Genomic DNA, 13,146 nt, shown 5'->3' with positions numbered 1-13,146 from the left:
TTCTCCTTTCCTCTTCTCCATTTCCCCTGTTATATAATTAAAGCTTCTGCTTTAAAGATCAGACCTATGCTGACTGGGCAGTCTGCCTCACGCTCTCTGGTTCTGCATTTCTCTCAAATTCACTCTCTCTATATCTCTAACTCTCGCTCCCTATTGACTAATGATAATGATGATAATTCTCTAACTCTTCTCTATCTCTGATTATATCTCTAAATCTAACTCTATCTTGCTCAATAACTCGTTCTAACCTCTATTTCCAAACTCTCTCTTACTCTCTTTTTACCGTCGAACTCTCACTCTCTCTCTAATTCTGACTCATCTCTCTATCGCCACCTTAATTGTCTTTCTAACCTTTCTTAATTATTTATCTTTCTAACCCCCCTCCCCCTCTCTCTCTCTCTCCAGGGCTGCGGAAGCACGATGTCTGCTTTCTGGTCACGGTGCGGCCCAACCTGCCCTACGGCACGCGCTTCGACAGGCGGCAGGCCTTCGTGGAGCAGAGCGGCCTGGTGTACGTGCGCGGCTGCGAGGTGCAGGGCATGCTGGACGACAAGGGACGCGTCATCGAGGAGGGTACGGTCAAACGTGTGCACGTACGCGCGCGCGTTCACAGCGGTCGGGACTCCTTACATCACCGCACAGGTCCTCTGGATGGGGTCGTTGAGGTGTTGTCATGGCGATAGTCACAGAGCGACCCGACCTGTCTGCATTCCATTAACCCGAGGTCGGCCATGACACCTGAGAGCTCTGGCCCAAAGACCCTTTTAGGCGTTTGATAGAACGCAAGAGCGGCTTCGGCTGCATCCAGGGGAACACGTCTGCTTCCGACTCCTCAATTACCGAATGTGCACTGAAAAGAAAAATAAACTCCCAATGCGGTTGAATTAAATTTTCAACTTCTGAATCCATTTGAACATTGTAACATTTCTACTTTGTTTGGAAGTTATGCAACTATTTTCCACTGAAAATTAAATACCACCATAGTTCAAAGTTAATTGAAATATTTGCTGTACACTGAAATTGTACTAAATTTCAATGGTACTTCAGCATCAAAACGCCTGCTCGTGTCCTAGTTACCTCCTCTCCATGTTGCAAATATCCTCGGCAGATTACAAATTTATTTGCATATATATGCAAATTCTCTAGTTATGTGCCACAAGCTTCTCATCTCCAATGAATTGGTGTTTACCAACATTTACAATTAGTTGTTAACCAAATGAAGAGGTTTATTTTTTTGATTTATTTATTTTTTTTACGATGTCAGATGAATGAATAAGCGCAGCATTAATTTCAATTTTTCGTCTTTGAAGTCTTTTCACGTGGAAAATGAGAGTTTTGCTTTTGGAAGCCTTTTGAATGAAACCTAACATAACCCCTGGATCGCGTAAAAAAACCCCGGCACGGTAGCGCGTTTGGGAGTTTTTTTTTTAACCTGAGTTTCCCTGTAGCGCTGCTATTCCAAGTGGCTGCTTTTATTCCAATGAGAACATGTGTCGGCCTGCCAGAGCGTCCTGTCCCCCATCTCCAGCTCATCTGTCTGGATTAAATATGCACAGGCCAGGGCTTTCTGGAGACACATAGAGCAAGTGAACATGCCCGCCATGTCTACGCCACCTTGGTTAAACTTTCAGTTCCCCAGCGGGGTTGAGTGCTACTCTCTCTAGCTCCCAGGATAGCGTGGGGGTAGCGTGAGCGGTGTCAATTAAATCTCTGGGCTCTTGGTCCGGGAGTGCGGGTGACACCAGGTGAAAGGAACATTATTGAGAGACAAACTGCAGACTCACAGATAGTGTTTCATCCATGTCCCTTTTCCGTTTGAAAATAACACCTGTTTTTTTTTTGTAGATTGTAGATTTTGGAAGTTACTATATACAAGGTTAAGCCAGATGAGATTGTTATGAGATGAAGTTGAATTCATTTGTCCTTTCTTATTGTAGTACCAACTGAATAGCAACCTTTTTAATAGGTGAAATCACTGTCCATATTAGTCAATGGTATGCTATAACAGGGTCTCTGTAGGTCCTGGTAAAGTCTTAAAAGGCCTTAAGGGGCGCCCCGGTAGTTCACCAGGTAGTGCGCACTTACAAGGCTCAGTCCTTACCGCAGCAGCCCGGGTTTGATTCCCGGCACGTGGCTGCATTTGCTGCATGTCATCCTCTCTCTCTGTCCCCTTTCTTTGCTCACCATCACTGTCAAATAAAGGATGACAAATGCCAAAAAATATCTTAAAAAAAAATTCTTAAATAACTCTTTTACAAATATTGGGCCCTAAAAGTCATGAAATACTCGGGCAGGGGGAGAGCGGGCTCCCGGCAGCGGGCTCCCGGCAGCAGGCTCCCGGCAGCGGGCTCCCGGCAGCGGGCTCCCGGCAGGGGGCTCCCGGCAGTGGGCATCGATACGCCATGCTGCTTTCTACTGTATTTTTTTCACAATCACACTGAAAACATGACACGCCCCTTTTCCAGCACATTCGTCATATCGAATGTGACACAGAAACACGGGGGGAAAAAGAACGGTATACTCGTCTTCTGGCAATGAAAACGGAGTCAATCACCTATTTTCAGCAGGTTTGCTCACAGTAATAAATAATGTAATTTTGGTGTCGAATGATATAAGAGATTTGTCCAAAATCTTACCCTTACATTTAGTTGGATTTCTCCTAAAAAGGTGTGTGATTTACCACTGTGATACCCGCAGATACCCTGTAGATATTGGCTATGGTCTTACCGTGTTGATGGGAAGATTTGTGTCTTATCACCCACCCGCACACATCTTTTCCGACCAACTCCAACGTCTCGGTTATCTCAACACTCATTTTAGTAGAGTGGGATTTGGCCGATCTGCAGTGCACACATGCGTCAGCGTCCACCAGAGGACAACAGGATTGAGTTTCAGCGCTGTGCTCTCTGGCCCGCGGCACCGTGCGCCATACAGGAATCCTATTTGGATGTCTGCGAAAGCCTTCCCCCCGCCGCTGCATCGCCCTGGCGTCCCAGGAGGGTAAAGCCTAAGCTCCGCGCCGGCCCGTCAGCCCTCCCGGTGTCATTCCTGTCCCCGCTTGAAAGGCATCGGGTGTAAAGGCCCGTCCCTGCTGAGGTGGGACACGGCCCCTGCCCTTGCCAGACAGCCCAGGGATAATCTCTTTTTGGGCAGGCTGTTATTCCCAAGATTAAAGAATAAATTGAAGTTGTGTTTTCTCAGAGGGTTGGCTTTTGCCCCACCCCCAAAGATTTTGTTTGTGTGTTATGCCAGCTTCTTTGTAAATGCACACACACCTTTCTGATGGCATAGTGTGCACATAATAGTATGTTGCGGCAGTCACTCTGGATCAATTTCAAGAGTGATCACCTCGATCCGCTAACTCTATATTCAGGACATGATAATTATGCAGGTCCCTGGAGTCTTCATCTCGGGACGAACCTCCATGTGTGTCTTACATTTGGCAACCTGTTCAAGTTGCGTGGCAACAAGGCATAATATACTATCAACATTTCCTTTTATAAAGCAGGCATGACCTTTCTGATTTATGGATATCTTTTCAGTTGTTATCCATGGTCTGCTGTTACCTGTTATGGTTAAATAATATTGCGATTCATCATTATCACATAATTCTCCTTCTTTGCCTTTAACTCTCCATTGGGGGTTGAGAGTGCAGCGTAGCTAGTGGAGATGCAGTGTCTTGCTCCAGGTCTGTTTTAACCAGGCACATTTTATGCTGCCATGACTCTGGATCCTCTGTTTAAAAAGGAAGATTTTCTACCCCCCCATGCTTTTCTGCTGGCCCTACTTTAAAAACATTAACCTCCAAAGTTATGGTGTATACGGTTGGTATATACTGTACATTGTGTGAGTGACAGAGTCAGAATAAATTCTAGGCAGGAATCAAACAGTAAATATACTGAAAGCACAAAAAATGCATTTACTACTATATTTTTTTTTTCATGTATTGTGTTATTAGCGAACAGTCAATGCAATATTGTGTCAAAACATCGAAAAAAACCTCCCCTCTCCATTTTGACCAGGACCGGAACCCAAACCCAAGCTGAGAGGAGACTCCAGAACGTTCCGCGTGTGGCTGGATCCAAATCAGTACCAGCAGGACATGACCAGCAGCATCCAGAGCAACACCGAGGACCCGTACGAGACATTCAACATAATCATGAGGCGGAAACCCAAAGAGAACAACTTCAAGGTGCAGTCTGGGAGCGTCTTTCTTTCTTCCTTCCTTTCTTTCTCTCTCTCTCTCTCCATCTCTCCGTCCCACTCCCTCGCTTCCCTAGTTGAGAATTGCCTGGCTCAGTCCTTGAGCTCTCACCCTCCCAGCATCAGCCCCCGGATGATCAATCACATATATTGGACTGCTGGGTTCTAGTGGCGCTGGGGTTGTGGGCAGGGCAACGCCGGGATTACCAGGCGCTCAAGGCCCCCACGGCACTGATCCCAAACCGCAACAGTCCTCTGTGGGTGACCTTGTGAGGCTCGGCCCGCCATTTCCCCCCCCCCCCGCAATCTCCATCCCAAGAATCCATCATTGGCACTAAGTCTGTAGGTTATGCATACTGTCGTGTCAGGTTGCATTACTAACGCAGTCTTCTGATAGAGGTTAAAGGAAAAGGAAATGTCTGCGTCCTCAGTGCTAAGGTTTTCACCCACCGGTTCCACCAAGGCATCAGCTCACAAAACTTGCGCTGGTGTTTTTATTTCTGTCGGAATTTCAGTCTGTTTTGCACAGATGTTTTTTTTTCCCCTCTGTTTTTACCGCATGCGAAACACAAGTTTTTAATTGGGAACTCTTCGCTTTCACTTTTTTCAATTTGGTATTTAACGCGCTCCCACATCCATTTCTGTCATTTCAAAGCCGTAGAAATGACAGATGTTTTGACCTAAAATTACATTTTTTGTCTCTTCCTCCTTTTCTTAGTTTGAAAGGCAGAGTAATTACAATATATTCAAGAAACCACTCTTCCTCGTCTCTGATCACAACAGAGATAAAAGCAAGCGTGTTTCCTTATGAAGGGTTTGATGCACGCAGGCCATTAGACTGTTGGCAGCTCATTAAAATGTAATTGACGGACACACAAAAGTCCTCACTGCACAGTCAGCTTTACTACACAGCTGTTCTTAACAAGCTAAGCCTTCTCCTGTTCCACATAGTTGCCCCCCCCCCCTCCCCCAAATATTCTGTAATTCAGTTGCCTGAGGTGCCTCTCTGAAATGGTGACAGAATTTAAATCGGTTTTTCACAGCTTTCATTTATGTTAGCTACCACAAGCTAAAAGCTGAGGCACTCACTTTTTATTTTTATTAAATTTTATTTTGTGTCCTCCCTTTCCAGGCGGTACTGGAAACCATCAGAAACCTGATGAACACAGAGTGCGTGGTCCCCGACTGGCTCCATGACATCATCCTGGGCTATGGCGACCAGGGCAGCGCCCACTACAGCAAAATGCCCAATCAGATCTCCACGCTGGACTTCAACGACACCTTCCTGTCCCTGGATCACCTGCGTTCCTGTTTCCCCAGCTACACCGTCAAAGTGGAGGAGGAGAACCCTGAGCTGCAAGTCCCTCCCTTCAGGTGAGGAGGGGGTGGGTGGTGAAATTAAAAGTCGGACGTTGATTCGGAGTAAGGTCTTTTTGAGGTTGTGTCAGCCCAGTGATTAATGAAGGATTACTGGAAGTAGCAGACCCAGTAACTAAGGTGTTACTTACAGATACGGTTGTATAATCACGTTATATTATCTATCTTTAGGCATGGAGGTCCTTCAAAAGTCTTAAAAGGATTGACCTTTGTTTTATTTTTTCAAATATCATGTACTAAAAGTCATTAAATATGCATAACTTGGAATATATGAGGCTTTACTTTCAGCATAGACATATTATCAGATTTTATTTATCCATTTATGTATTTTGTAAAATTGAGTCAAGTTCTCTTGTCAATGTCCGATGTTATAATTCGCCAAGACTACCGGTGAAGCTAATACTTGCCTTCATACTTACATGGTAATGTCACACTCACCTGTTCTAGATGAACCCATCTCACTTTATACATCCGGGGGCAAATTCACAAAGCGGCTTTTGCGACCGCTTAACTGGCGCAAATAACAGGAAATGCGAGCGTGTAATTCACAAAGCACCTTGTTCACCGCGTGGTATTATTCAGAAATTTGGTGCAAAATTGGCCCCTTTCTATGCACACCTTGTTGCAAATAGCGTAAAATTCACAAACACCAGGTCTAATAGCCACATGCAGTTAGAATGATGCTTTTATCATCTGCAGAGAGCTGGTGGTAACTGCACGAGACAAAATAAAGGCAAAAAGAAAATTGGCAGCGGAGTGCGATCGTCTTTAGAGAGCTGTTGCAACTGAAGCGCATATAAAGGGGCATCACGCCCAGACTTGCCAGTGATCTGTAAATAATATTTTGGCATAATTATTATTATTACGGTCACAGCATCTGAAGGTAGCAGAACAGGAAGAAATCCGTGGTGGTTTTCAAAACACACTCCAAAAGCAACTCTGAATAATTTTTTTGTACAAAAAATATGTTCCAGCCATTGACAAAAACGGTTCTATAATTCCTATTCAGCTCAAAAATAAAAAATAAAAAACTAAAAGTTATCAGGAATAGTGAAAAAGTGGGCAAAACTGGCATTGAAACGCAGAAGGCATCGAACCTCACGACCACGGACAGTTCCACAGGCCAAGGCCTTTACCGTGCAGCGGCCCAGAACTTCGTAGACTAAAATATATTAAATTAACTATCATCCTTTCTACATTGTAATATTAACATTCAGTGAGAACTAGAATTTCGCAAGTAAAAATTTCAGTATATACACATTTTATTCATGCAGTAAATTAAATGTGTGGGAAGAGTATGTTTTATTATACTCATACTCATACTCGTACTATTGAAATGTTTTATATCACTGCACATAAACATAAAATACAAAGTTAAACCCAGGGTCCCTCGACTCCACTGTTACACTGCCCCCTGTGCGCGGAGCACGTTACGTAGACCCTGTTCCCCCCCCGCCGGAAAATTCCTTACAATTTTACATTTTGAATCAACATTTTCACATTTATTTTAGAGTGATAATTTGTAAAACAGGCAAGTGTAGCGTAGTGGTGTAATGCGTTATGACTCTCGAACGGAAGCCCCCCCCGATGCACAGATTACTTTTACTTTGCCGCATGGATCATTGCGATCAGACGCAAAACAAGTGCAAATTGCACTCAGCAGCAAAATGTGATGGGAGTGTTTGCGCTGGAATATCATTAGCACAATATGAATTGTGAATCGGACGCTAAAACGGCGCAGATAGCGGGCACAATTGATGCGCAATTGATGGTGCTATTAGCGGCCGCAATTTGGTGGTTGGCATAATACATCATGCCATGAATGCTGTTTTACTCATTTATCATTTTGCTGTTCCAGAATCAAATTCCCGGTCCAGAGCAGAACAGAGAAAGGGAAGAAGAGGAAGGTGGACCAGGAAGAGAAATCAGACAAACTGCAAGACCGCACGCTGGTCGTTGAGCCCCACGTCCCCCTGAACCGAGGGCCCTACCCCTACAACCAGCCCAAACGGTGGGGCCTCCACAGCCCAGTCTGTCTGATGTGTAGACAGTGCCATGCTTTGCTGTCCTATTAATAACCATAAGCCAAAATCAGCCTATTTAATTTCAAGAGTTATCAATTATGTAATGAAATAAGAACATATTTTAGTTAACATTCTGGCATTGAAACATCTGGGGACCAATGGGTAATTTTTCGAGACTAAATGAAACAGCCTTTATCTGTCGCAACAAAGCCTGCTCCATGATTTGGTTTAGTTGGTTGGTAAACAAGGTAGAACAAGGTTTGAATATCTCAGGCTTTCTCAGTCAATTTGGTATTTCAAAACCTGAACAGGGATTGAATTGTCATTGTCTTACAGGAACACCATTCAGTTCACTCCGACTCAAATCGAAGCTATTCGAGCTGGGATGCAGCCAGGACTAACTATGGTAAGATGCCCTACTGCTGGGTATTTGTACCACGTATTCAGAAAAATGGTATGGATCCCAGATAGTGGAAAATACTCTTTAAGTTTTGTTCTTATAATCGGGGTGCAACGGATCACAAAACTCACGGTTCGGATCGTATCATGGTTTTTAGTCACGGATCGGATCATTTTTCAAATCAGCAAAAAAAAAAATATAACTTTGCTTTCCATTTGTTCTGTGAAATACATAAAGTAAGGAACTTTTGCCCATTGTCTTAAATGAAAACAACGCTCAAGATGTCCAATGTTTAAATAAAATCTTAAAATACAGTACATAAAATATTCAATACTCAGTTGTTTAAGTAAAGTGCAATATGAGGCTCGCATGATACCTTCTTCTTTAAAACATGGTAGTGAGTGAAAAAATATGATTAGATCCGCCCCCTGGAACTGAATTTAATTCAGGTTTATCACATTTATAACAAACTAAATTTCATGAAATTCAGTTCAGAATTAAGAAAGTTACAGTCAATTTTGTAGAGAAATCGCCATCTCTCAATACACATCGTATTGTTTACTAGCGGCTCTTGACCACTCCAATATGGCGGACGAGCAGACGCATAGCGGCGACGTTTGCTTCTCCACATGTCGTAAAGTAGCAGCAACATAGAGCGACGTACCATGAACCAGTCACTGCGCTTCAGAGTCAAACACAAGAACGTATGTCTTTATCCTCTTTTCACTGCAACTCTGCATCCAGATTTATGGAATTATTACTTTAAAAAGTAACAGCAGCAGTAAAACTGTATTTCACTATGGCGGTTAAATTTTGCAATTGATCCGTGGTTCACATGCGAGCCGGACCTGGGGGGGTGATCCGTACGGATCAACTGCATTCCGTTACACCACTACCTTACACCTAGATGATCATATGCATATTGTCATGTTGGGTCTAATTGATGTCTATGTAGAAGTACATAAACCATCAATTTTATATATGTGTATATATATATATATATATATATATATATATATATATATATATATATATATATATATACACACACATATATAACTTTTAGAAGAGCCATTACATTGTAGTAGATTTGAATTTGTACAAACCCTTTTCTTAATACTTCAAACGGGTACATAAGTTAAAATGTGCAGTTCTTGTAAATAGACAAGAGACTTCAATCCTTTGTCGGCAGTTCCTGTTTGAACTCTGCTGCCTTCCTCTGGTTATTTAACTTTTGGTCTATTTATAAGTGTCACGCGTTGTAAATCACGCACCTGTTTATTTGTCATTGAACTATTTGACCCATTTTCCATTATGCTCCCATCACTGCATTTTGTTCTGTTTTTATTCTTCGTCTTTTATGCCGGGCCTAAATTGACCAAAATTCATGGACGACGTGAGAGGGAAAGTTGAATGATATTGATAGAAGATTTATGCAACCGGCAATACTTCACACGCCTATATAGATGTCTTTCATTCCCATCACTTTGATGCTTGCTCGGCGACAACTATTCTCGCGGCTGCTTATGTGACAGGTGCGTTATCCCCGCTTGCACGCCATGAATCCCAGGATTTGCAACCACTTGGGCCAATCATTGTGACGTATGTCAAAGGGTCTTTCCCCCACACTGCGTCGCACTTTGTCGTTATCTGACATCCATCTCCTTACGTCTCTAACATATGAAGTGGTTAAAATCCATGAGCCCTTCTGTAAATTAACTTTGAGATTGCACCGTTGTGATACACATGGACTGCCGTACATAATGCCACCAAAGCCGGCGCCGGCAGCCAAGTGCCGTCTCCATATGTCACTCCGGTCGTCTGATGATTGGAAGTAGTAGCAAACGGCGAGATTTGAGAGAAGAAAACTGTCATTCCCACTCTGATCGGTGGCTGGCCATGGGCCGTGAGTGGTTATTTACCATGCCGCCAGCGGGAGCAAATATGGCAGGTCAGCTATCAGCAAGAGTCGTAAAAGCAAGACGGCGTGAGCAACTGGCTCGCCCTGATTTGCACCCGCAGCCCCCCCGTCCCGCCGTCCAAACACCCCTTCCTGGTCCCTGGTATGTGTCACAGTCGTTAGCAGCCAAGACAGACATACACGCGCACACACACATACACACAAACAAACACACACACACACACACTGCCAGTCTGGCCTTTAGCCGGGCCTTTCATCTTGGGAAACCAAGGAGCTGTTTATGTAGTGTGTTGTACAGACAACGCTACTAATTGCGCTCACTATTTTTATCCGTTATAATTACTCACCTTAAATAATGCACCAAGCACCAAATGGTTTCATAAATATGTATCTTGTAAATTAGATGTGCATAATTCCCTTAGTTGGGTAAGTATGAAGGTTATCGTTATTAATATTGTCAGAAGTGGTATATGCAAGCGAGTGGCAATATTTGGAGATCATGCACGAAGGGCTGCGTCTGGCCCTGTGTGACTCCCGTCCTCTCTCTCTCTCCCCGTGCTCTGACCTGGCGGGCCGTAACGCAGAGCTGCGGCTCGCCTCTGAACGCAGGCGGCCGCAGGGCGCTAGACTGTCCCGTTCTGACAGGCGCGGGGCCCCCGCTGTCACAACCTCTCGGTCCCCTCAGCCTTACCCAGCGGCCCGGACGCGTTCCCGTCTCCTCCCCTGCTCCCCCTGTTTCCATATGCTCTTTCTTATTTTCCGGTGTGTGGACTCGCACTCTTTCATTATTCTCTCTGTTCAAACTACAGTCGGAACCACAGGTTACAATCTGAACGCTTAACTAGAGTCTGATTCCCAGTCTGTACTACTGTACAGTCGGAACCCTCAACTAGACTCTGATTCCGGGTCTGAACTACAGTCGGAACCCCAGGTTACAGTCTGAACGCTAAACTAGAGTCTGATTCCCAGTCTGAACGAGACTAAACTACAGTTTAAACTCACTTGAGTCTGATTCCCAGTCTGAACCGCAGTCTGAATGACAGTCTAAACTACAGTCTGAAATCCTGTGTGTCTCCAGGTCGTGGGACCCCCGGGTACAGGAAAGACGGACGTCGCCGTCCAGATCATTTCCAACCTTTATCACAACTTCCCCGAGCAGAGGACCCTCATCGTCACACACTCCAACCAGGTAAAGTGAGAGCTCAAGGCGCACAACTTTTGTGAAAGTTTCCTCCGCAACCTGCAAAGAGAAACTTGTATAAAAAAAAAGGGGGGGGGGGGGGGGTGGTGTCTGGAGAATTTGTGGCTCGAGCACAGAATTGGCCATTAATCAGGTTAAAAAGAAAAGTCACATCGGAGTCATGGAGTGAAAATTAAAATCTAAGCTCCCCCGTGCCCCCGACTTCCACCCCTTTGTATTTAATCATAATGTAATCCGCTGGTGTTTTACCCTGATGGCAGCCTGCCAAAAGGAACCATAGCCGGGGGAAGCATATCTGAATACAATTACCGGGAGCCCTATTCTTATGGAATACTTTCCCTCCCCGGGTATAAAACGGCGTGAGGGTAGAATCTCCTGTCAAAGTACACTAAGTACCCATGTATGTGTATGTATACGTGTATATACCTATGAAATGCATAGTTATGGAACTCTTTCTTTGTACAATTCGACACCACTCAGGCTCTTAACCAGCTGTTTGAGAAAATCATGGCCCTGGATGTCGACGAGCGCCACCTCCTGCGTCTGGGCCACGGAGAGGAGGAGCTGGAGACGGAGAAGGACTTCAGCAGGTGAGGACGACAGGGGCCAGGTGGACGGGCACTCCCACACGCGCCCTTCTGTCAAACTATTTAGGCAAAACAAAAGACGCCAATCCACTGTTTGGATACACATGGAGGGGCACTTCCAGCACATGCTTCTTCTACACACAGATGCCGCTCAGCTGCCCATGCACATATTAAGTATGAGCCAACACAAGTGACAGGACCACTTGATACCCCCATTGGGGAAGTCCATGACCCGGGTTTATCTTGGTTCGGTATTACTGCCCTCCCGGCCTCCTCCGTCGGTGTAAGGGATCCCTCCCCGCTGCCCTTCCGCTCGGCGGCAATCCTTCCCATATTAAACTTCCCTGCTTTGGTTTGGTCTGGGAAGGGAGAGTGGATTTCATACCCAGACTTGCACATCCATCCGAAGATCATTTCCCTCAACAGGTTCTTGGCAGCGAGCCACGAACAGAGAAGAAGAAGAAGAAAAAAATTCTTAATTTGTCACACGGCACACACACCACAACACATGGACCCATGGACCCATGGGGCGACGGTGACCAACAGACACACATGCTTCAAGTGGTGGCCGGTGAAACTTGTTCTCTGCATGTAACGCATCCCTGCTTGTTCTTCCTTCGGGGGGCAGCCATGAGCAACTGGCAGTATACAGCGATGGGCCCGGGGACCCGCTCCAAACCTCTATCGCTGGTCAGACGAGCACACAAAAACACTTTCAAATGTCCAAAAATGTACTTACATCAATAAAACGGGCATCTTCTGTTTTTGGAGTCAAAATTATGAGAGTTGTTTGTGTGTGTGTGTGTGTGTGTGTGTGTGTGTGTGTGTGTGTGTGTGTGTGTGTGTGTGTGTGTGTGTGTGTGTGTGTGTGTGTGTGTGTGTGTGTGTGTGTGTGTGTGTGATTCCTTGAGGGACACTGACTCAGTCCCTCGCTGCTTAGACACGGATGACAGAAGGTCCGGTAGCGCGCACACTCGCAGCACTTTAGCACAGACCCCAAAGAAAGCCATGATCACAAGATACCCAAAATATTTACAGTGTCACGGCTCCTACTACACTCCATGCCAATTTCAGATGAATCACCCGAAAGTGGTGTCCCCCCCCACCCCGGGGCTAGCACGTTGCTTACTCGGGACAATTACGAGGCTCTGGACTAAAAATAGCTCAATGCCATCGATTATTATTTTTCCTTTTTTTGGACGCTGCTTCTATTATAGTGCCTTGTAGCCTACATTCCTAATTACGATATGACTGTGTCAGCGAGCAAATTGGACCCTATAGCTCTTAGCAACGCTTACAACGGGAGGAAGGGGGAGAAAAGCCGTGCATGTCACTCTGAGGTTCTGCCACGAGTGTGAAAAGCGTCATGTGAGCGATGCTACGCCCTTGAATTATGCAGCTCCAGACATAAAGGAAGGAAGAGGTTTAGCTGG

The 13,146-nt window shown here is 45.1% G+C and overlaps 1 protein-coding gene across 1 annotated transcript in view; it reads left to right on the top strand.

The window, feature by feature from the left end:
- aqr (aquarius intron-binding spliceosomal factor) overlaps window positions 1-13,146 on the top strand; it is a 71,912-nt gene that overhangs the window by 21,148 nt on the left and 37,618 nt on the right. Inside the window, exons 19-25 of the mRNA XM_080012949.1 lie at window positions 406-573; window positions 4,023-4,192; window positions 5,336-5,577; window positions 7,439-7,591; window positions 7,941-8,010; window positions 11,004-11,114; window positions 11,607-11,716. Coding sequence (XP_079869075.1) covers window positions 406-573; window positions 4,023-4,192; window positions 5,336-5,577; window positions 7,439-7,591; window positions 7,941-8,010; window positions 11,004-11,114; window positions 11,607-11,716 — 1,024 coding nt within the window. The remainder of the gene's footprint in view (window positions 1-405; window positions 574-4,022; window positions 4,193-5,335; window positions 5,578-7,438; window positions 7,592-7,940; window positions 8,011-11,003; window positions 11,115-11,606; window positions 11,717-13,146) is intronic.

The sequence above is a fragment of the Zeus faber genome (assembly GCF_960531495.2).
Source record: "Zeus faber genome assembly, chromosome: 13".
In the NCBI taxonomy this organism is placed as follows: Eukaryota; Metazoa; Chordata; class Actinopteri; order Zeiformes; family Zeidae; genus Zeus; species Zeus faber.
This window is presented reverse-complemented; position numbering and strand designations above follow the sequence as displayed.